This window comes from Arvicola amphibius, chromosome 10, assembly GCF_903992535.2.
Source record: "Arvicola amphibius chromosome 10, mArvAmp1.2, whole genome shotgun sequence".
NCBI classification, from domain to species: Eukaryota; Metazoa; Chordata; class Mammalia; order Rodentia; family Cricetidae; genus Arvicola; species Arvicola amphibius.
Window position 1 is genome coordinate 35,883,055 of NC_052056.1, and position 24,803 is coordinate 35,907,857.

The window sequence follows — 24,803 nt, forward strand, 5'->3', positions numbered from 1 at the left end:
TGGGTGGAACCTGGCAGTTGGAGGTCCTCAGGGGAGAGGCCTGGCCACTTGTGCTCTTCAAGGGCCTTACAATTATACCTGCCATTGTATAAAGCTAATTAATATTAAATAGAATATTAAAATTGATATTCTAGTGTTCCTTCATTTGTATAGCATTTGAGACTGACAAAGGCACAACAAGTTGACTTGATGTGAACTTTGGAATATGCTTTATAATCTGGTTTTCCAAAGATATTCTCCTACTTAAATACTTGAAAGTAAATAATATTTAAATTATCAGCAAACATTATACTGTTGAAAAGTACATACTGATGTACTTTTCCTAATGGTTACAAAATATCTAAGGATTTCTTTTCTTCTGTATGTATCATCATCTCAGGAATAAAAGAATACGTGCAACTTAGGTTAAACTAACACATCTATTTAACCATTAAATCCTATATTTGTATGGGTTCACTCTTCACATGCTCTGGAAAAAAAAACATGAACAGTACAATAAAGCATCATGTATTCCACAGAAGTCCGAATAACCAATTACTTTAAAATTTCACCATCTGCTCTCATTGAAGCGGTAAGACGAGGCATTTCCCCATGCCACAAACCATGATAATCAGAATGTAACAGAATGAGAAATGCGAGCTTCGTCTCTCCTTTCTTATTTGCTGTGGTAGTTTTTAATGAAAACTTGAGTATACAGACAAAGGCAAGGGAGGCTATACCTCCGCCTCTCTCCTAATTGAGTGCTTCTATCCAGTAATAGCTTTTTGCTGCCCTGGGCAGCTTGACTTTGCCTCATTTGGCCAAGCACAGCTATTATTCTAAGAGGCAGCCAGTGAAGTGCCCCAATCCATCTGTTTGCTTTTTCATGGGCTGGTGCTTTCCTTGATGTTGACAGCTGTCTTAATATTCCTGGACCACCTGCCACACAGTAAATACTGTGCTCGAAGAGAGATTCAGTAGTTTTTCCCTCTGGTCGAGTTTCTACAACAACAACAGAAAAGCTCAGCATTTCTAACCTCCTCGTGCATCCTCTTTAAATGCTTCAAGGATCAGCAGCACTTCCTGTCGACTCTCGTGCATTTGAGCACTACAGTACTTATGCTTTGGGAATAGCAATTTACTCACAGGTAACAAGCTTGAGTCTTTCTCATATATCATGTGGGCTACTGGACCAGCCTTTTTTGGAAGTGATGTAGTCACAGGAGGTAGAGAACAGAGCATTCAGCCAGTTGCTTCCTTCTGTGAGCTCTCTGGGACACCCCTCCCCCACATACTCCTCTAGACTAATTTCCCTTCTTTAACCTTCTATATGTCTGTTTTCCCATCTCATTTCTTCTTTGAAAGAAAGCATATTGTCTTACTCAATATGTGCATGGGGCTGACACCTCCTGGCCACGTAAGATATATTAAATTTTGTGGTATCTGCAGTGTTTAAAGCTTTGTGGGAATCTCTTTTCATATTGATTAAGGATTTCGTACACACATCTAATGTGCTTTGATCAAGCCTAGTCCCCATTCCTTCTCTTCCAGCTCTTTTCCTATTCCGTCAGAACTATTGCCTTTTGGGGGTTCTCGTGAAAGCAAAATCATTTAAACTGAAAATGAAATTTATACAAAATGATTTGGGACATAATAGAATGCAAATTGATAATCTTAAATATTGACTATCCTACCAACTTAGCAAACTCCTTAAAAGCAATATATTTTTTTTCTATTTGCTACCTGGCATATATCTGTATATTAAAAATTGATAGTATATTCTTTGAAACCAGTTCATATAAAAGTATTTTGATATCACTGTATGTACAAAACAATGGAATTAAACAGAGCAGTCCTTCCATTGGTTCATTTGGTATTATTTATTATTTATAGACCATGAAACAAGCAACACACACACTGACATGCACATGCACAGCTCAAAGGACAGGTATAGGCTTAAGGCCTTACAAATAAGAAGTCCAAAAAATTCTATTTGACAGTTTACATCGTACAGAAACAAATGTTTAGAGTGATTGCAGCTATAAAATTATAGAGCACATTACGGAGCATATTACTATCATGACAGAAATTATGCCATTTAGAAACAATTCTATCTCTTGCAGTGTTTTCTGCTGACATCTGCAATACATTATATGTGTCATATTTTAGCTGCACTTTTCTGATCTTGTTCCACCTTCACGATCCACATAGGAAACAACAGTTGTATTCATGTCTCGACAGAACGTGTGGTCTTGCATCTTGGGTGTAAATCTTGATGAGTTGCACAATGAACGAAGTGGAATTTAAGTAACAGCTGAACTAGCCTTTGGAGAGGAGCAACTTGAAACTACATAAATATTTCCCCACAAGTTCAAAGCCAATGTATTCTTCAATCATCAGATCTCAGTATGTGCCCAAGAATTCTAGGACCTATTAATTCTAGAAATATGAATTATTAAATGGAAATGGAGGATAGCTATCCCAGTTCCCACTCCCTCCCCTCCTACCGCTCCCCCAAATTTCCCCCCAACCCAACCCCTCATCCACTCCTCAGAGCAGGTAAGGTTTCACGAGCTGAGTCAACAAAGTCTGACACTCACTTTAAGGCACGATGGAGGCCCTCCTCCCATATCTGGCTGAGCAAAGTACCCCCCCAAAAAAAGGGTTCAAAAAAGCCAGTTCAACCACTAGGGATAAATCTGCTTAACTGCCAGTGGCCCAACAGACTGCCCAAGCCACACATTTGTCACCCACATTCAGTGGGCCTAGTTTGGTTCTATTCAGGTTCCCCTGCTCTCAGTCCAAAGTCAGTGAGCTCTCATTAGCTCAGATTACCTGTTTCTGTGCGTTTCCCCATTATGCTCTTGACCCCTTTGCTCATATTACCGTTTCTCCCTCTTTTGGACTGGTCTCTTCTTTTTATTGCATTTTTAAAAATTTTTCACAGTCATCTAAGAACATGTGACCATCCAATTACATTGCTCACACCGGAGAAGGCTATGAGGTGGCTTCAAACTTAATCAGCTTCACAGTAAGAATGCTCTTGTCTCGACCACTTACTAAATGTCGAGATGAAAGCAGAATGAAAATGACTGAGCAAAATTGTATCTCTAAGATCCCTATAACTCTAAAATTGAAATTTTTTCCACAGATTCCATAATGAAATCTTAGAATTTAGAATTCAGGCGTCTATTATTAAAACTTTAGACTTAAGACTGTAGAACATCTAAAAATCTGGTAAATATTGGGAAAGCAAATAAATGAAAATTCAATACCAAGGACTTTCCATATTGTGATTCCAATGCATGTTCCCAGGAGACGGGCTATACAGAAATATTAATGTGTAGACTACTGTAGCATTTTCTGTTGCATCTAATTCTGAGAGAAATTGCATTATTATAACCAGAGTTTCTTCTTAATCTTATTGGCTCCCTGTCACTTTTATCCACAGACAGACTCCCTGTTTGCATCTTCCAGGCCGGCACTGAGGTGGAAGGACCACTTTCTTCACCGGACAAGTGGGAGAGGCAGCTGATAACATTGTTTTGGGGATACATATTATTTTTCAAGCCTGGTAGTCATAGAAAAGAATTTTGCTCCAGGTGTTTGCTTTTGGATCCCCTCTGGGCTTTTTGAGTAGTAGATCTTTTATACACATTCTCTTCCAAGATAATGTTAGCTTGGAAACTTTTCTTATGCTATCTAATTTTATCTTATTCTAATCTTTTCTTGTTCTTACACTAATTTCCAATCCAGTTAAATTGATGGACTAAAAAGCTTCAAAGGAGCAGCTGGGATGTTCCCTAACTAATGTTACAATTCCTTGGGGCTTACAGTTAGCTGTGTAACCTGCTCACTTCTCGCCAGCCACAGAGGGGGATTACTTTCGTGGGTTTTGTCTGTATAACATTTTTATTTATTAAATGTCCCCCCACACTTTCTTGAATTTCTGGAATTTGGCTTTAGACAAAACAAAACACCTGGGGAAAATATGCCCCTGTGTTTTCTGCACTAGCTGCTACACTATATATAAAGTCATGTTATTATAACCAGATATTCATTTTAAACTTTGCTTAACCTTGCAACCTTTGGGGTTGCAGACTACAGTAATGCCTGCGCAACAGCAAACTATTCGTTTCAACATTTTGTAGTTTGAGTCATACTTGAATCATATTTGCCTGTGATCGGTGTCTTTTTGAGAAAGGATTCTGGGAATAGTCCATAGGTGAAGGGTGAGAACTAAAGCACACCTGGATAGGGAGTTACTTCACATCTAAGCCAGCTGAAGCAGAAACAAATTGCCCACAGCTGGACATATGGGACCCCGGAGTCTTCTGCCCAGCTGGCTAAAGCTGTCTTTAGAATGATTGTATATTGGTCCCAGGGCAGCAGGGCACGCGGGTGCTGCCTCTTGCCAGGTGTTTCCACAGACCTTCACTGATGATCCTCTTTTAAAACTGCACTAGCATGGGCAGGAGACAACGCATTTACAGTAACTGTTCTCAAAACTAAGTGGACTACGGGCTGGGGTGGCTTGGGCGGGAAGCAAGAGCCCAGCATCCACAGGCTGCTCCTCGGGACCTGCTGGCTGCGGGCGGCGGGGCGGTGGCTGTCGCTGGCTCCTCCCGGGGGGCGGGCTGCTCCGGTCGCGGGCGGGAGGAGGAGCCGCACGGGGAGCGCTCGTGCCGGCCGGGCTGGAGGAGCCGCGCTGGCTGCCGGTGCCGACTCCGGCTGCTCACGGCAGGTCAGGGCTGCGGCCACCCGCGCTCCGGCCACCGCCTCGTCGGGGCCAGCGGACGGCGCGGCCGCTCGGGGGACATGTCCGGCGGCCGCAGGAGGGGCAGCGCCCCCTGGCACAGCTTCTCCCGGTTCTTCGCTCCGCGGAACCCTTCCCGGGACAAGGAAGAGGAAGAGGAGGAGAAGCCGGGGACCGGCCAGACGACCGGCGCGAGTCGGGGCGCCTCCAGGTGGGAGCCGCGGGGGCGCTGTTCGCTCCCTTTTGCTTTGCTCGGTTTCCTCCGGTCCCGCCCTGGGTGGCTTAGATCTGGCGAAGTTCTTGTCCCAGGCCGGTTCCCTGCGCGCGCTTCCTTTCCCGCCGCCATCGGGGCTCACCAATCTGTCCACTCCACTCGGCCGAGGGAGCCTCTCCCCCTCCACGGGTGCTTTGCTGTCTTTAGTTTTTCCTCGAAGTTATTCGTAAAAGAGTTGCGAGGAGAGCTTCCCTAGACTTCATCCAGAATCCGAAGTCATCCCAGATTTGTTTATAGTTTAAATGATGCCGCCCTTCCTCGTTCCTATCTCACTTGGGGCATCTGTCTGAAGCGCTCAGATTCTGGGAACCAGGGCTGGAGCTGGTTTAATCATTAGTGCGTGCCCTCTTTCCATAATCTTTTTTCCTCTACCCCATGCTACTTTAAAAATTGACATTTTAAAAGATTCGTTTCATTAAAATGCCCGTTTTAAAATCTCATCCTCCCTGAAGGCGGTAGCTCGCTCCTTTAAACTTTTTTTTTTTTTTTTTTGGTTGAGAAGTGAGGCCAACTTCGGTTGCACCAGAAGAACCTGTAACCCATGTCCTTGGAAGGTTGCCCTCTAGAGAGCTATATTTACCTCATACTAAAGACTTGCTGATAGACTTCAAAGAAAATGGATCGGAAACAACTGACGGTTCTAGTTCCATTACTATTTAGGGTTTGTGATTTGCTGTTAGTCCTTTGTGCTCCTTGGTTTTCCTAATTGTGAAACGTTTCCATTATGATCACCTGTTAGCCAAATACATCTTTCCAAGAAATGGCCATTTATAATTGGCTGGTTATTCTCCTTGGAAGTTCAGACGCTATTGTCCTGGTTGTGAAGATTGGAAGTTGGAAGTTTCACAGCCCTTGGTGATGGTTTTGAAATCTGACAAGTCTCACCTGGGCTGTGGTTCCTGCCATGGCTGTAACAGCACTAACAATCTTCGGTGCTGTGAAAGCTGTAGGCTCAGCACGGTCAGAAACATGAGAGTGGTGGAGAGCAGTCAGCAGGCCAGTTCCTATCAGCCTGGTCCTGAAACACTGCCTGCTCCCCTGGCCTATTTGCCCTTTTAAGGCAGGCACTCCTCCATTCTGAACTCTTTCTGCCTGGGGCTGACTAATATAGCCCCTAGATCATTTTCACCTATGGCTTCTCTGACCCTCCTCACCACCCCATGGGCAAGGACTGTGGCTTTTCAGGAGGCAGTTTTGATTGCGCCCCGTGTGCTAGCACTCCTCATCTGTTTTAGAACTGGCCAGATGTTAAGGGGATTGCAGATAATCTCTGGTGTGGGTGTTTAGCTCTTTTATAGGGGCTTACATCTTTCTTTTCACTGATATAAACAAACACAAAGCCGTTATTGAAAGTGTAATGAGACAAATGGAACCACTCCGTAGTATCATTTTCCCCAGTAATAGAACAACCCTGGTGTTAACAAGATTGGAAACGGAGTCGTAATTTGTCACTGTGATCCGTTTCAGAAAGAAAGGGACATTTTGGTTGTTTCTCTTTATGGCAGTTAACCCCTTTAGTGTTAGAGCAGGGTTCACCTTTGTAGTAGTGGCTTTAGGGTAGTAGAGTTAGTCCAGTAGATGTGATGTAAATTAGTATAGTAGGTAGCCATGTAATGCTATCCAAGAAAAGGGCTCCCACATAAAAAACAGTAAAGACTACCTGTAACATGTCTAACAGTTTAAGATTTGGGAAGTGATATTTGGCACAACTTTTGACATACTTGAATGATCACAATCTATTTTCTATAAGAAAAAAAGTTTGAAAGAGAGCTGTCTCAGCACTGTGCTGAGCTCCCAAAGTCCAGTTGAAGAGTGGGAGGAGTGAGAATATGAGCAAAGAGGTCAAGACCATGATGGGGACACCCACTAAAACAGCTTACTTGAGCGAATGGGAACTTACCAACTCTGGCCGGACAGGGAAGGAGTCAGCATAGGACCAAACTAGTCCCTCTGAATATGGGTGACAGTTGTATGGCTGGGGCAGAATGAGGGGCTATTGGCAGTGGCACTAAGATTTATCCCTACCGCTCGTACTGGTGTTTTGGGAACCCATTCTCTTTGGATGTATACCTTGCTCAGCCTAGATATAGTAGGGAGGGCCTTGGTACTTCCTCAAAGCAATGTGCCCTACTCTTTCTGAGGAGTGGATGGGGTAGGGGGGGGAAATGGTGGAGGGAGGAGGGGAAGGAGTAGGAACTGGGATTGGTATGTAAAATGAAAAAAGTTTGTTTTCTTTAAAAAAAAAAACAAAAAAAGAGAGCTGCTTAAATTTAAGTAGCTATTCTTCACCTGTGCCCACAACACTGAGGCTCCTTTATGTACATGACCTATTAACATCTGCTTTTTTGTGCATATCTTGGGATAAGATGGTTTTCCCTGGCTTTCCTTGCTTAGTTAGGCTCCTCTCCTGCCTGAACTCATTGTGTTGGCCATTGCGTGTTTTATTACTCAGCTTACTCATGCCCAAATACAAAACAGGATACACACTTCTTAAGAACAGAACCCCTTAGCAGCTTCTAAAGAACAGAATTAAAAATGAAACATTAATATTAACGAGACTAATGAAAGGCAAGTTTATGACATCTCCATCCCCAGATGTTTGTTCACTACCGATGAAAACAAAGGCCAGTGGGATACGTTGGGATAAACACAGGGTTTTTGGAGGCTGCCAGGTCTCTACGATAACCCACACATTTTCGTAGTTCTTTATCTTTCCCTGTTTGGAATGTAAGACAACCTTTGTTTTCAATGTGTGCTTTGTGCTGCTTGGGCTTCACCTGGTGTGAACACATCATTTATTTATTGTTTGCTGCTACTGTGTTCTCATTAAACCTTCAGCAATCAGAGAAGGTTAAGGATCACCTTTTGTTGAGTATTTAAACTGATGTGTTAGTTGATCAGATTCTGAAGTGCTTATGCCAGCACAGATTATTTGGAAATGAAAATTAATTAAAAGTTTTCACAGGGAACTTTCAAGAACTTGCAGAATTGTCCAAGCAGTGATGGCACACACCTTTAATCCAACACTTTGGAGGCGGAGGCAGGCAGGTCTCTGAGTTCAAGGCCTGCCTGGTCTAGGGAACAAGTTTCAGGACAGCGAGAGCTATACAGAGAAACCTGTTTTGAAAAAACAAACAAAAACCTGCCAGATTTCAATGTTTCTTTTTGACAGTTGTCATTGTATTGTTCAGCTCAGTTGACTGACACATAAGACTGGACCCCTTAGAAGAGATAGAAGAGCCCAGTGGGGGTCTTATGACTTCGGTGACTTTAAATGACCTTCTGTGAATTGTGGATGTTTCTGTTGGTAGAGAACTTGGGAGGATAGGAGAAATAGGAGCAGATATGGCAGATGGTACAAGGGACCTGAAGGAATTTAAGGTGTTAGGAGAGGTATGTTGACAGGACACCGAGAGAGGCATCTAGAAAATTAGGTCTCTAGAGAGAATGGTTGGCTTTTCACTGGGAATTTTTGTTTGTTTGCTTTTTAAATGGCTTTGTTAAATGGATATGGTTGAGTGTGAAGCTTTGTAGGTGAACCCCTGCCTTCTTATTTTATCTGCTTTGTGAAAATGATTGCACAAGCTTCTTGTTGTGCCACACGGTGAACCTGTTTACAGGTTCCATGCAATACCTGTAAGTCAAAAGGGGAGTGCACACGTGATAAGACATTTCTCAAGTACTGATTGTGTACTTACCCTGGGCAGAAAACTTTTGCTTGAGTTTCTCATTTACAGGACAGGCTAACAGAGTGCTACACTTTGAAGCCTCTTACAGTTTTGAAGACACTGAGGATAAGGCAGTTCTTAATGGTGGATTCTATTTGTATTTGGGGTGTAATGGTTCTTTAAACTCACTCTCCAGTCCATTCATTGCAGGACATCTGATGCCCTTGATTTCCACCTACCAATTGCCGGTAGCATCTCTGTTCATTTGGCTAACTCAGAACACCTTTAGGCGGGTGGATGGAGGGGAAGTGGCAACACTCCCAATGGAGAGTGATTTACCTGTGATCACAGGGGAGTAAGACCCAAGGGTAAGGATTGAATTTAGGTCTCTGACTTCATTGCTTTGGTTCATTAGATGCCAGTTTCTCTTCCACCCTTCAAAATCATAGTTTTTCAACATTATGTTAAAAGATGGGTATGGCTGGGTCATTGTGGCACATACCTTTAATCCCAGCACTCAGGGAGGCAGAAGCAAGAGGATCGCTCTGAGTTTGAGGCCAGCCTGCTCTACAGAGTGAGTTCTAGGACAGCTAGAGCTACAAAGAGAAACCTGTCTTGAATAAAAAAAAAAAAAACAGAGCCAGAAAAGCTGGGTATATTGGATCATTCCTGTAGTCCTGGCATTTCAGAGGCTGAGGCAAGAGGATTGCTTCCTATTCAAGTGTAAGTTATGTAATGAATTCTATATCACAAACAAACAAACAAAACTCACATTTGAATAAAGAAGTGCTTTGTTAGAGTGGGCACTTGACTTTGACTTTCAGTGAACTGTTAAGAGTATCAGTGACAGAAGAGGGGTAAGACAGGCTTCCTAAACTCAAGGTCAGGAGTTGTGTCTTACCTTGGTGTCTTTCCCAAATACAGATAAGAGTGAATCTGTGCTGTGGTTTAAAAGAGGTCATCTAGTGACTTTTCAGCCAAGGGTAGCACTTTACTCACCAAGTGGGTTTGTGAAATGAAGTTGGAAGGTGTTTGTGCCTGTCTTCACAACTGAAGGTGTTGAATGACAGAGGTCAGGAAGCTAATGGGCTTTAGAGCACAAGATAGGATTGCAAAAAAAGAAAATCTTCTAATGACCAGGCTGAGAGCTATCGACCTTTTGGTTAAGCTGAGGTGAATAAGGACATGCCAGCAATTCATACTTGAAGTAGTACAAAATGCCTAGTAAATTCTAGAAGCCCTCAGAGGTGTGTATCTCATTATTCTGCCAGGCTAACTTGGAGCATGGAACTTACTCTTGGCAGGAGAGAAGAAATGCTAAGCTGTTTTAGGGTTTCAAGACTCTACCTTTTGTGAGATTCCCCCACCTCCCCCCTGGTTTTCATAGGCTGCCTGTGGGATCGCTCATTTGTGAATTCTTGCTGTAGGGGTCTTTGGGAAAGGATTTAGTTATGCAATCTAACTCTACTGGCATTGTAATCAGAACTCCTGCCTTTATGGAGCCAGAGATGTGTTTTAGCAGTTTTATTCATCAGTGGAAAATATATAGAAAGAATAATGACAGTTTGTAAAACAGAAAATAATCCCTCAACAAAGTATTGCATTTCTTACTCAAGGATCCAATGAAATAGTGGAAGCTTAGCTGTGTAAGAAATGCTAAATAAAACAGAGGTGGCAGGAATGTGTAGAGAGACATAAACTCAGCCCGGGGTTCCAGTGAAAAGAGAGCTGCCATGAGATAAAAGGTGAAGAGATTGTAGTTAATCCAAGTCTCTGAACTCTACGAGCTGATGTGGTTTCTTTGTGCATGTGTCCCCAATATGATGCTGCATAATGAACATATAAAGATGACTGAGTAAAACCGACCTCAGTATAAACTTAATATATTTTTGGCATGGGTGATTTGTTTGGTTCAGATCATTTTTCTGTTTAGAAAAATATGTTGCATTTATTTTGCTTATTTGTATTTTTATGTGTGTATATATACATGGATGCCTGTGTGTGAATGTTCAAGGGCAACTTGCAGGGTTCTGTTTTTGTCTCCCACCCTGAAATCCCTAGGATTGAACTCAGTTGTTAGGCTTGAAAACAATTACCTTTACCGGGTGAGCCATCTCATTATCCCGTATTTCTTCATTAACGTCATATATTGGATAAAAATTTTAATTGGGCCTCAAATCTCACAGCGGCTTTTTCCCGAGTATATTTTGCTTAGTGTTGTTAGCTCAGAATAGTGTGGGAGCTAATATGTGGTCATAGCTCCAGCTAGAGGAAGACAGTAGTGTTTTTTCTCTCTCTCTCCTCCTTGACTCTGCAGCCTCAACAAGAATTTATTCATAGGTGGAGCCAGAAAGTGCATTCCTTGAGGACTCAGCGTTCCAAGAGGGTAGTGATCTGTGCACTGAATAGTTCGAGGCTGCAAGAGGACCTGTTGGAGGTTTGCAGCTAGAAATAATTCACCTCCAGTGTTCAGCGGGTAGGTGTTACCAGCTAAGTGGTGGAACACCTCTGTCAGGACTCTCCTTCAGTGTTCAACTTCTGGAATCATTCCAGGGAAGTGTCCCCAAACACAGAAATAGCAGTCAGCTTAGCCACCTAGGTATTTTCTGGCAGATTAGCGATGACAGAATGAAACGAACATTTTATGAGAGTCCTGTGCTTGGGAATTTGAACAGATATAATTTTTTTTTTTATTGTAATCCTCTGTGCAGTGTTGGGAGAAGTTTCTTTACTTCGTCTCTCACACACATAGGATTGAAGGATTGGGTATCAAATGTCTCACGGTGCCAGCAGTAGAATCAGAAGGCAGGTGGTTCTTTCCAAATCCAAAGCCTACATTATGTGACAGTATTCTGTGCTTTAGTTGGAAAAAGCTGTAAGAGAAGACTGGCCTTGGGAAATGTGTCCGAATGGAAACAGACAATTGCATGCAGCTAGACATCTGGCCATGTGGAATAGGTCAGTGTCTGTACAGTAAAGAATTTATAGTCTTCTGAGCTGGGGGAGGAAAGCAAATGTATATATTGTATGAATTATGAATCTGTATTTAAATATACAAGTCAGTCTCAAATAGATAAAAGTTAAAATTATAGGAAGATAGCATTTTCTGTCTATTCAATAAGCAAAACTCCATTTTGAAATGGATAAACAGGATACTGCTCCTAAAGGAGGGTTGTGATGTGAATGAGAATAGCATTCGTATGCTCATATATTTGAATATTTGGTCCCCAGTTGGTAGAACTGTTTAGAAGGATTAGGAGACGAGGCCTTGTAGGAATTACGTTACTGTGGGTTTTAAAAGCCCACACCATTACCTGTTAGCTTTCCCTACCTCCTCCTTGCCTGTTCAGTTGTAAGCTCTCAGTTCTTCCAGCCATCCTATACTGCCTTTGCTCTTATGGACTTTAACCCTTTGAAACTAGAAGCCCAGTTAAATGGATTCTTTTGTAAGTTACCTTGGTCATGGTGTTTTGCCACTGAAATGTAAAAGTAACTGGCGAGAGTAAATTGATAGCACCACTTTGGAGGGAAACGGGTATTTCTAGCGATTTCAGAGACCCATTGCACAAAAGTTGGTGACAGGTTAAACTGCTTGAGAGTTTAGTGACTGCAGCACTATTTTTAGCAAAAAATGAAAATGAAAATTAGATTCCTGTGAATAAACTGTACCTCTATCTAATATTGACATATTAATGTCATGTTCCTGTTGGGAAAGAATGACAGAACTTGCTTTATGCCTTAAGGAGATGTCTCCAAGGTACGTTGGGCGGTGGTGGCGCACGCCTTTAATCCCAGCACTCGGGAGGCAGAGGCAGGCGGATCTCTGTGAGTTCGAGGCCAGCCTGGTCTACAAGAGCTAGTTCCAGGACAGTCTCTAAAAAAGCTGCAGAGAAACCCTGTCTCGAAAAACCAAAAAAAAAAAAGAAAAGAAAATGCAGCAGGGTACAAAGCAGAAAAAGGGAGGGACTGAAGGGGCTCTGCTAGAGGTGCAGGCTGAGTTAAGGGCCAGGCAGCAGGGAGACTTCCTTTTACAGTTCCTGACACTTAAAACTTGTGTGAATTACCTATTATAGAAAGAAAAGAGACTGGTCTGAGACCTGCTGAACATTTGTCTGTAAAAGAAGAAAATCTAAAAATTACTGATCCAAGAAGAACAGACTACAATAACTTTTTTCAAGGAAGAAAAAATCTGGTTAAGGATGTAAGTAGTTGTATTGTATACACTGTAGGACTATTTGTTTTTCTGTTTTTTTTTTTTTTGACACTCTCTACAGGTATAATTGAGATGAATGCATTATCAATCTATAATGTAAAACTGGGTGGAATAGGGCTGGAGACGTGGCTCAGTGGTTAAGAGCACTGGCTACTCTTCCAAAGGACCCAGCACCCACACTGTGGCTCACAACTGTCTGTAACTACAGTTGCAGGGGATCCAACACCATCACACAGACATGAGTGCAGAAAAAACACTAATGCACATAAGAAAATCTTTAAAAAAAAATGAATGAACAGATGAAATCACAGAACTCTTAACTCATTTAGAGGCCATCTGCCCTCCACTGTGACCAAGTTCAATACAGGATAATTGCCTCATAACTCCTAGGCCTAGCTTTTGCATGCCACCCAAGTCTCTTCAGGCTGATAGATATGTAAAGTGAATGTGCTTTGTATATTAGGAAAACTAATATTTTATTGGAAAATTCATATGCAAAAATGTATCAGTTCTTCCACGTGTGCCTCCCCATTTGGGTCCCATGACTTAAAAGCATCTATCTACAAGTCTACAAGACTCGAATGTCCTTTGTGTCAGGCAGTCTCCTAGGTTCTGGAATCCACCAGTGAGCAAGATGTAACCTAGGTTTCTCTCTCTCTTTACCTACCATGCCACTCCCTTTTTCTTCCTTTCCTGAGACTGGGTATCACTCTTTAGATAACCTCATACTCACCGTGTAGCTCAAGTTGGCCTTGAACTTATGACTTTCCCGCCTTAGCATCCTTGGTACCAGGATTACAGGCATACACCACCACAATGGCACACTTCTATACTCCTTTCTAAAAAAATAATTACCATGGTGGAAAGCAGCGGGATGTAGAAACAATCAAGAAGTGAAAACCCATTCTTGAGATTTTTTTTAAACATAAATTGCTTTAATTACACATAATCTATTTCTTCCAGTATTTGTGTCAGTCTAAATAATGCCTTATTATTTACTCATTTTAGGTTGTATCTGTTAACTTCCGACTATGATGAATCTTTATCTTCACTTCTTTAAACAATTACTATCATTTGAGGGGTTAAATAAAAATTGAGTCTTCAGATTTTTATTTCTGTGTAAATTTATTTTGTTTTAGATGAGCCCTGTATTATGATTCCTTTTCCTTATGTGACCTTTGGTTTTTTCCTGGAGCAAACTGCTCCATTTTTTGTTTTTCTTCACTGTTACTACTACTAGGACGCCCAAGCACGTTTACAAAACATTCTGTCCATATTTCGAAATGACATTGCCCCGTTCACCTCTATGCTCCCGAGATCTTCTTCCGCTTATCTCATTCCTCCCCTTATCCAAGTCTATACCAGCTCCCTCCATTTTTGGATTTCATGTTTGCCTTAGTTAAGTCCCTGGTTATGCAGGATTATGTCCAACAAGAAATAGTGGATGTGAGATACATTTTTTAGTTTTTACATTTCTGAACTCTTTTCTGTATGGATTCTGAAGCTATTTCTCCATTTCCTTTAATTCTCTTGCTTTGGAGACTTTTCCTAGTAATCTCATGTGGAGGCCTTTTTATATGTGACTAATTTTTCCCCTTTGTAAATTTTGAGAAAATCTAATCTCCTTTAAATCCAGTACAAAGGTGAATAATAGATTTCCTGTAGGCTCCTTTTCATGTTGGCTGGCAGTCACTGTTCCTTTTCCTTTTTCTCTTAACCGAATAGGTTGAAGAGTTTTTCCAAAACTCCCCTTTCTTTGGTCCCTTGTACTGGGCTTGGATTACAGACCTTGAAGACATTATTTTTTTTTCTAATTTCATACCAAATGTCTGTAGATTCTGGATGTTATTTGGGATGCCCTTTAACAGTTTCAGCCTTGTGTTTCTTCCCTTACTTTTGTTCTAAGTCACTGGAATTTTTCTGGAATTCTTAGGCTACGCCAAAATGACAACTGCTTTTGCAGCCATTTACACTGTGCTAACTAACCAGTTTGTCTGACTGCTCTTCCAAACTCTCGGATGCTGTACCCCTGGCTCATTTTATCTAGTAACTGATTTCCTGTTATCTACTTATTCACTGTTATTTTAGTGTTTTACAAAAGGACAAAATAGAAATGTTTTCTCAAAACTTTACAGAGAAGTCTGAGTATCACTGTTAAGCTTTTTATTGATTATGCTCTGAACTCCATAACCTTCCCTTGCTCCACGGGCCACAGTTGCTGAAGGATAGCACAGTCAAGGTCTCTACTTATTGCCTTTAATCCCAGTACCGGAAACAGAGGCAGGTGGATCTCTGAGTTCGAGGCCAGCCTGGTGTACAGAGCTATAGTGATATATTATTTATGTTTTAATAAAACCTGCCTAAATATCGGAAGGGCAAATCTCAGCTACTAGTGATGCCACACACCTTTAATCCCAGGATTTGGGAAGACAGAGGTAGGCTCTGAGTTCAAGGCCACCCTGGGCTACACAAGATCAATGCAGAAACACTTCCAGGTGGTAGTGCCTCTCACACCTTTAATTCCAGTACTAGGGAGTCATATGCCTTTAATTACAGCACTAGAGGGAATATAAAATGAGTGGAGAGAGAGGCTTAGTCTACTTAGTCTGCGGTCACCAGCCTTGGTAGATGTAAGACTTCTCTAGTGACTTGTCTTCTTTTTTGCTTTTCAGGTTGAACCCCAATTTGACTCTGGGTTTTTATTATTAGTGCTACACAGAGCTAGTTCCAGGACAGCCAGGGACACACAGTGAGACCCTGTCTCAAAAATCAAAACAAAATAAAAAAAAAACATTAGGTGTTCAGTCCAATTTCTCTGAAACTGTCAGAAGAAAGACCCATAATGATGGCTAGAACTCCGAGGTGGCTCTCAAAATATTGGTGATTTCATTGGTTGCAGTGGTTTCAATAGAAAAAGGGAGTGGCACTATTAGGAAGTGTGGCCTTTTTAGAGTAGGTGTCTTTTTTTTATTAAAAATTTCTGCCTCTTCCCCACCTCCCATTTGCCTCCCCCTCCCCCACTCAACTCCCCCTCCCTCTCCTGTCCAAAGAGCAGTAAGGATTCCTTGCCCTGTGGGAAGTCCAAGGTCCTCCCCCCTCCATCCAGGTCTAGGAAGGTGAGCATCCAAACAGGCTAGGCCCCCCCAAAGCCAGTATGTGTAGTAGGATCAAAATCCAGTGCCATTGTCCTTGGCTTCTCAGCTGCCCTCATTGTCCGCCATGTTCAGGGAGTCTGGTTTTATCTCGTGCTTTTTCCGTCCCAGTCCAGCTGGCCTTGGTAAGCTCTGGTTAGATCAGCCCCACCATCTCAGTGGGTGGGTGCACCCCTCGTGGTCCTGAATTCCTTGCTCATGATCTCCCTCCTTTTGCTCCTCATTTGGACCTTGGGAGCTCAGTCCGGTGCTCCATTGTGGGGCTCTGTCTCTATCTCCATGGTGATATGCAAGATATTCATCAGTATGGCTATAGGATCTGGCCATTTCTGGCTCCCTCTCCTCAGCTGCCCAAGGACCTAGCTGGAGGCATCTCCCTGGATACCTGGGAACCCCTCTAGAGTCAAGTCTCAGCCAACCCTAGAATGGCTCCCTTAATTAAGATATATACTTCCCTATTCCCACATCCACCCTTCCTATATCCCAACCATCCCATTCCCCCAAGCTCTCCCAATCCTCCCCTTCACACTTTTCTCTGCCCATCTCCCCTTAGCCCCACCCCACCCCACCCCCAATTTCCCAATTTTTGCCCGGCAATCTTGTCTACTTCCAATATCCAGGAGGACAATTATATGTTATTCTTTGGGTTCACCTTCTTATTTAGCTTCTCTAGGATCACGAACTATAGGCTCGATGTCCTTTAATTATGGCTAGAAACCAATTATGAGTGATCCCATGTTCATCTTTTTGGGCCTGGGTTACCTCACTCAGGATGGTGTTTTCTATTTCCATCCATTTGCATGCAAAATTTAGGTGTCTTATGGAGGAATTATGTCACCGTGGAGCTGGGCTTTGAGGTCTTATATATGCTCAAACCATGTCCAGAGAGACAGACCACTCCTTGTTGCCTGTAAATCAAGATACTCTCAGCTCCTTCTCCAGCACCCTGTCTGCCTGTGTGGTGCCTTGCTTCCCTCCATGCCAATAACAGACAAAACCTCTGAACTGTCAAGTGAGGCACCACAATTAAATGTTTTCCTTTATAAGAGTTGCCATGCTCATGGTCTCTTCACAGCAATAGAAACCCTAAGACAGTGGCATAGCATTGACATAGTGACCAATCAGAATTTTCTCTCTTCTAATTGCCAGCCTTCCTTCCCCTGCTGGATATTTTGCACTTTACATCTCAATACTGGCAACTGGTTAGGTGTGAACTCTGCTTTTGCTTTCTGGTGAAGCACCGGGGGTCATGTTCTAACTGGAGGTGGCCTCTTGCTGGTTAGTCAAAGTTGAAGCTGTGATCTATATTGACTCTGGTTGCTACACTGTTCTAAGTAGTTAGGTAAGGATATGCTTTGATAGTGTGGCATATATTATGAAACACGGAATTCGCCATTGTGCAATATTTATAGTTTGTGTCTAGTTATTTCTTCTTAGTTGTATTTTCATCAATTTCTTTTTCTATGACTCGGCTACAGTACTATATCATTTAAAACCTCTTAATAGTAATTTATGATTTTATAAAACAGACATTAAATTCTATGAAAATATAAAATAAAGGCAAGTTCAGAACTCTGTGTTCTCAAAGACATGTCCCATCCATGTATATGTCTACATATGCAGATATTTTTTACAAATAAAATGTTTCCTTTGGGATTGAAATTTATGTATATCCTCTCAACAATAGTTCTTTAATATTTTCCACAATAGTACACGTTTAAGTAATAAAACCTTAAAATTAAATCCTTATAAAAATGTTAGTTGTACCTGCCATCATTAATCAAGATCTTGTCTAAGTATCTAAACATCTTTACTTGCATAGATTTTGTATTCTGGATAAGAGAAGAATATAAATGGTATAACTTGATACATAGCATGCTTTAAAGTTTAGCAAATGCAGGATGAAAGAACAAGGCAGGATGGAAGTGAGGGGTCTAGAGTAAGGGTTAGAAAGTGTGATCATCAAAGCCTTCTACAGGTAGCACTTGAGCAGAGATCTGGACTGTACCTGGGAGTGATGCAGGGACACATCCAAACAAGAGCTTTCCAGAATAAGAGGATGCATACCATTCTGAAGGTCCTGAGGATTCACAGTATTGTGTGATGGATGGTATAGGCAGACCCAACAGAATGGAGGGAAGAGTGTCCATGATATGGGAAGGGGGCAGAACCAGATGAATTAGCAGTGGGGAGACCCTACCTAGCAAGAAGCTGAAATATAGTTTACATTTTGAATATTTTTCATGGTCATGTGCTTATATGTTTATCTTGGAATTACAGAAAAGGAAGGATATGAGTTGGAGGGGGAGGTCAGCCGTGGCTAGGCTCTGTAGAACTCTGGGAAGACAGTTTGGCTTATCTTTTGGTCTCCAGTCCTCCTTCAGAACTGTTTTTTGAATGGTATGTGGATGACTATCCTGTGCTAGTATTTTTTTTTAAACTTTTTGTGATACTGGTGAGCTAACTTCTAGCCAGTCTTGTACTTAGACAAGCCCTCTCTCACTGATTTGTGCTCCACCCCCAAATACCCTATTTTAAAAACAGTTATAGTATCAGTTTGAGAATTCCTCTCAAAGCCAACGGTTCCTGATGTTGCTTCACATCTCATGAGGTGGGTCACAGATGTTCAGAGTCTGAAGGGCGTGAGTGGGAAGGAAGAAGCAGTTGTACAAGATCAGTGAGTGGAAGCCAGTACAGCTCAGGCTGCTGGGAGTTTCACTCCACAGACTAGGACTGAACTGTAATTATGGGCTTGTGTTGTGGGACGGAGAGGGAGGACCGAAAATAAAGCATCACAGAGATGAGCATCCCAGAAGGCCAGCATATGGAGTAGAGCAGTGCCAGATACGCTAAGGTTGCAGAGCAACCAGATCTCCTCGTATCCATTACGTTTCCTTCTTCCCTGGATTTTTTTTTCCTCCAAAGATTTCTGAAATCATTTGAATGCCAGATGTTTGAGCTGAAATGCATGCTGTTTGACTGCCTGAAAATTGCAGCCTCTAGTTACCTTTGCATTTGGAGACCAGAAATAGTGTCATAACCACCTGCTTTATGTCCTGTTAATGGTCATTAAAAAAGTACAAGTACTGTTCTATTGCTGGCAGTCGTCATTTACAAAAGGACAGTTTTCCAGGTGGTTGTCTCTGAATCACTGATGTGGCAATCTCTTTCATAGAGACAGAATAGGGCTTACTAGATGGGATTGCCGGATAGTACATAAAAGCCAGCTTAATTTATAATAGACATCAGTAGAACACCGAGCAAAGTTTCATCACAGGAGTTAGGTCAGGTAAGCTGTGTGGTGAGAAGCAATGTGCCAGGAAGGACAGGCCTAACGGGGCTTCAATGGGAGACATGGCTTAGTGGTCAGGGTCTAAATCCAGCTGATATTAGTGAGGAGGGAGCAAACCATGTAGACCTGCCCTGGTGCCTTTCCCTTTCCTTGTTCTGTTGCCCATCCTGTGGCTGTAGACCCGTGAGATAGTTTCCCTTGTGCCATGGAAATGAACATGCAGAGAGGGGACACAATTTCAGGCATCACGGGCTGAGAGGAATAAAAGACACAGAGAATATCAGTTCTAAACAGAAAAGGTTAGGTGTGGCCAACTTCCCCAGGGACAGCCACTTGGCAGGTGATGCTTAGGTGTGCGGACTTTCCCAAGAGGTTAAGTGCCCTTGTGTTTAGCAGTGTTCAGAATGACTGCCGATGATGTCCTGCCATCAGAGGTTGCCTCATCTCTAGAAATGTCAAAACATCATCCATTCCAGCATCTTTAGAGCTTCTCACTAAAATTCTCCTCCATCCTCCGCTCCTGCATCTGTAGAGAAGAGGCTAAACATCCCTAAGACATTTAAGGGAACTGTACTCAGATCTTTATTAGTTCTGGATTTTTCTAACAAAGCCAGAATCATGATGTGTGATTAAAAAAAAAAATGCCACAGGAGGACAAGTGTTATAGGAGTCAGGTAGTGGAGCTCATTCTTTCCTTTCCAAGAGTGTCTTCCCCACCCCACTGACCACGCCCCACTGGCATGCTTATTTTAGAAAGAAGCCAAGCTGTTTGGAAGGCATAAGCCTAAATATTTGCTCCCCCAACCCCCAAGAAACTTTGTTCAATAAAAGGCCGCTTTGTCAAGCCTGTCCTCCCTAGGTCCAGGAAGTAGCTCTTTGACCACATGAGTTTTTTCTGGCAGTGATGTGGACTGCAGTGAGGTGATTTCTCACTGTGGATCCTACTCTGGGTGCTCATTATAGTCACAATTAGTGCTGAGTTTGAGCAGCAACACTGTTTGGAATTAATATTCTCTGAGTTTTCTAGTTAATATTTAATCTTTGTGCATCAACACTGACCCTATGAGATTAGTATTAAATAGCCATCTTCCTGACCAGATTTCTCTCTTCCCTATGTAACCACCAGGCATGGATTTCAGCTGAATTCAGAGAGGCACTCAATTCATTGTTCAAGAATATAGTGTCAGAGAGTGACCTCAGCTGAACACCTGGGAATGGGGGTGATTGTTACAATGTAGATTTCTCTGCCCACTTTAGTCTTGACAATAAGATGTTTGTTTTATAAACGCAGCACCCTGGGCTATTCTGCTATATGTTCAGAAGGCTTGAAGAAGACAAAGTTTTGTTTTGTTTTGTTTTTCTTTTCCTTACTGCCACACCCTTAGGGCCAGGGAGGATGCCTACAACATGCTTTGTATCTGTTGGGTTGGTTAATTAATGGAACCAGCTTCATGTTTCTTAGCTGTCAAGGATTCCATTATCTTGTTAGAACTTAGTTAAAAACAAGAAAAAAAGTAATTTTAGATGATGGACCAGAACCTCATGGGAATTATCTTAAGTTTAGGATGCTAATATACCTTCTGTTTTCATTATCCAGAAGTTTGTTTTATGTCTAGCACAAAGCAAGTAAATGCTTAAAGGCCACATGTTGGAGTCCTTGCTTTCAGATACCATCTTTATAAGGTTGCTTAGAAATGAGGAGCTTGTATGTTATGTTGACCTTTATATTTGTGCTCTTTTGGTTAAGTAAGACAAGGCTACTTAGAGATGCCAAGTAACTTGTGTCTGTTTGTAATAGTGGTTCTTGCCTTTTATTCCCTACGATGAGCTAACTGAATGCCTTCTAAAAATATTACTATTGAAATATTTCACATTATGAGCAAACCATAGGAATAGACTGTTGTCTTACATGATGTTTGGCACTATATGGCTTATGTTTTTGGATCTGAAAGTACCAGTTTTTTTGGGTCTCATCAGCTCATTTTTTGCTAAGCAGCATGCCAGTATCAACTATTTTGAGTGTCCTTGCTATTGTGTTTTCTCTTCCTCCTTCTCTTCCTCCCTCCCTCCCTCACTCACTCACTCATTCCCTTTTTCATAGCCTACAGTGTAAAGATGACAAAGTATCCTTTTCCTGGACATAGTTTCTGGGGGAGGGGGAGGACTAGCAAATATTGAGGATAAAAGCTTTATTAAAACATTCAAACATTTGGGCTTATTTCTAAAAGAATGCTGAGTGTAGATAGCTTTAATCTTGCCTTTGTAGTGAGAAAGGTATTCAAGAGGAGTGAAGTCTAACAGAAGAAAGTTGGTCATCCTTCTAGGGGAGGAGGAATATTTTCAAAGTTGTTCCTGAAATTAAAGCAATAAGATTCTGTTTGTTTCTTTTTTTCTGTAATGTGCCCTGTAGATGGGTCCTCTCTCTCTTTCTCTTTTTCTTTCTCTCTCCCCCCCACCCTTCCTTCCTCACCTCCTTCCTCCTCCTTTTTGGTATTTTTGAGACAGGAACTCACTATGTGGCCCAGGCTATCCTGGAACTCAAGATGTAGACCAGGCTGGCCTTGAATTCACTGAGATAAACTCTGCCTCCCTAGTGCTTAAAGGCATGTGCCAGTGCTGGGTTTGGGTCTCCTTTCAAAGAGGAAGTGATCTCATGCTTGAAATCCAACCATTCAGATTTTGACCATTTTAGGTTATGGTACTTAATCTGTGGGTTTTTGACACTAGTTATCCTTGTGTGATGCATGTACCCCTGATAAATAAGGACCTTCATATGCGTGTTGATGCAGCCTCTTAGGATAAACAACACAGTTCTTATTTAAAATGAAAATTAAAGGCTAACTTCCAATGACTTTTTGAAATTAAATTCTCTACAATTAAGAGATTATGTGAAGTATGAACAATTTTTTGGGCTGTCCTTAGTCCATAACAATTCCGTATACAATTTGTGTAATATGTTTTAAATGATGCCCAAAACACAGTAAGAAAAAAAAATTAAAATTTTTTATTTAATTAAATACTTTTGCTTCCTGAGATTTAATTTCACAGGATTGCATAACAACATTCGTGATTAATCATGAACAAAAACAAAAAAACTAAAAATAAACTCTGAAAACCATTTTGTTCCTAACATGATTCCCCTTTATTGTCCATACTGCAAGATAACACAGATCAATCATGGCTGCTGTGCCATTTTTTACACTAACTCATTAAGAAAAGTCTTATGTTTGTTACTATGGCGTTCTCAGTGGAACCTGGTGTCTGATATGTAGCACGATTAATAAAAACCCAGAGACAGAAATTGGGGTTCATCGTGAAGATCAGAAGAGCAAAACAGCCAGCCAATGGCTCCTTACGTCTACCACAGTTCGAAATGGAGATCCTGCCTCCAGGATTTCAGAATGAGACTGTGTGTGAGACCTGTCTCCTCTAGTTTTATAATCCTCCCTAGAGCTGGGATTAAAGGCATGCACCACCCAGTTTCTATGGCAAACTAGTGTGGCTACTGGGATTAAAGGTGTGTGTCACCACTGCCTGGTCTGTAAGACTGACCAGTGGGGCTGTTTTACTCTCTGAACTTCAGGCAAGCTTTCTTTATTAAAATACAAATGAAATATTACTACACTGATGGGATATGCACACACAAATTGATAACATGTTACACGTTCCAAAACTGGACACATGTTTGAGTTTGTACTTTTATTGTACTACACATCATACTGGGCTGTGTGATAGAAATGACACTTTACTGAATTTAAAAGTTCATATTTGAGTTGAGCAAATGGGCAGGCAGCTGTTACAATAAAAAGCAGGTATTTCTGGGTGCGGCGAGAGGAAAGGAAACACAGACAAAGCTGAACTATGAAAGATTAAATGTTGGTTCAGGCGGAAGTATTGCAAACAGAAGAAAGTAGTTTGTTGGCTGGAGAACTTGGCATGTTCTAGCAGTGACAAATGATTCTATGTGGCAGGGCAGGTGTATCTCAGCCAGGTAGAGAATACGTGATTTTGTGTGTGTGTGTGTGTGTGTGTGTGTGTGTGTGAGAGAGAGAGAGAGAGAGAGAGAGAGAGAGAGAGAGAGAGAGAGAGAGAGAGAGAGACCCTTCATCTTCTTTCACAGAAGAATGTTGTGATGATGTTAACAATCACTTTGACCTTCTTGTGAATTAATTGAAACAAGGAATCCTATAGATACAAGAGATCAGTTAAAACGGGACTATAATTATTTGGAGAAGTGTTGAAACCTTTACTCACACTATGATGATTATCAGTAAATCCCAATGTTAACTTATTTTTGAGAACAGAGGCTGGCTAGGTAGCCCAGATGGGCGGGCTCTCACACTTAGTCCCCTTGCCTCTGCATTGAAGAGGGCAGTGTTTCCCAGCTAACATCATCCTCTCCAGCCTAAACACAATTTTAAAATGTGTTTTTTTGTGGTGCGCATCTAAAACTCAACACATAGGAATAAGTTTTAGAGACCTGAAGAAGTTTCCAATGATGATTTAGTTGAGTTTTATTTAGTTGTTAGTACCATACTTTCTGCTGAAAACTGTTTTTCGTGTGTGTGTGTGTGTGTGTGTGTGTGTGTGTGTGTGCGCGCGCGCGCGTGCGTATGGTGTGGATGTGCGCATGCATGTGTGTATGTGTGTGTATGCACCTGTATGTGTACTTGCAGGTAATGACAGCTCCTTGCAGACTTTCTACTTTAGCTGTATGAGGCTTGTCTTAGGGTTAACATTGCTGTGAGGAGACACCATGACTACAGCACCTCTTATAAAGGAAACATTTAATTGTGGTGGCTCGAATTACAGTTCGGAGACTCAGTCCATTATCATCATCGTGGGGAGCATGGTGGAAGGCTGGCAGGCAGCATAGTGGTGGAGAAAGCCAAGTGTCTTGCAGGCAACAGGAAGTCAATTGACTGTCAACCTGAGTGAAGCTTGAGAAAAAGACGTTGAAGCCCACCCCCACAGTAACGCACTTCCTCCAATAAGGCCACCCACACCTACTCCAACAAGACCACACCTTCTAATAGTGCCACTCCATTTGGGGGGCATTTCCATTCAAACCACCACATTCCACTCCCTGGCCCGCAAATGCTTATAGCCATATCATAATGCAAAAATGCATTCAGTTGAACTACAAAAGTCCCCATAATCTGTAACAGTCTCAAATTTATTTCAGGAGATGCACTATAATCTATTAACTCTCATAACCTGTAAAAATCAAAAAGATGACATACTTCCAACATATAATGTCACAGGATACATATTACCATTCTAAAAACACAGGGAAGGAAGCATAGCAAGGAAATACTGGACCAAAGCAAGACCGAAAACCATCTGAACAAACTCCAAATTTTGCATTTCCATCTCTGATGTCAAAATGCTCTCCACATCTTCTTGGCAGGCATCCCACAACTCTGGCATCTTTAATATCTTGGATTCGCCAAGGCAATCCAGGCTTCA

The 24,803-nt window shown here is 41.8% G+C and overlaps 1 protein-coding gene across 2 annotated transcripts in view; it reads left to right on the forward strand.

Annotated features, from left to right (window-relative positions):
• The first annotated feature begins 4,703 nt into the window (after positions 1–4,703).
• Positions 4,704–24,803, forward strand: part of Crybg3 (crystallin beta-gamma domain containing 3) — a 119,903-nt gene continuing 99,803 nt past the window's right edge. For both annotated transcript variants that reach the window (XM_038344795.1, XM_038344796.1), the window contains exon 1: positions 4,704–4,946. In XM_038344795.1, the coding sequence (XP_038200723.1) occupies positions 4,798–4,946 (149 nt within the window). In that variant the 5' untranslated portion in view covers positions 4,704–4,797. The remainder of the gene's footprint in view (positions 4,947–24,803) is intronic.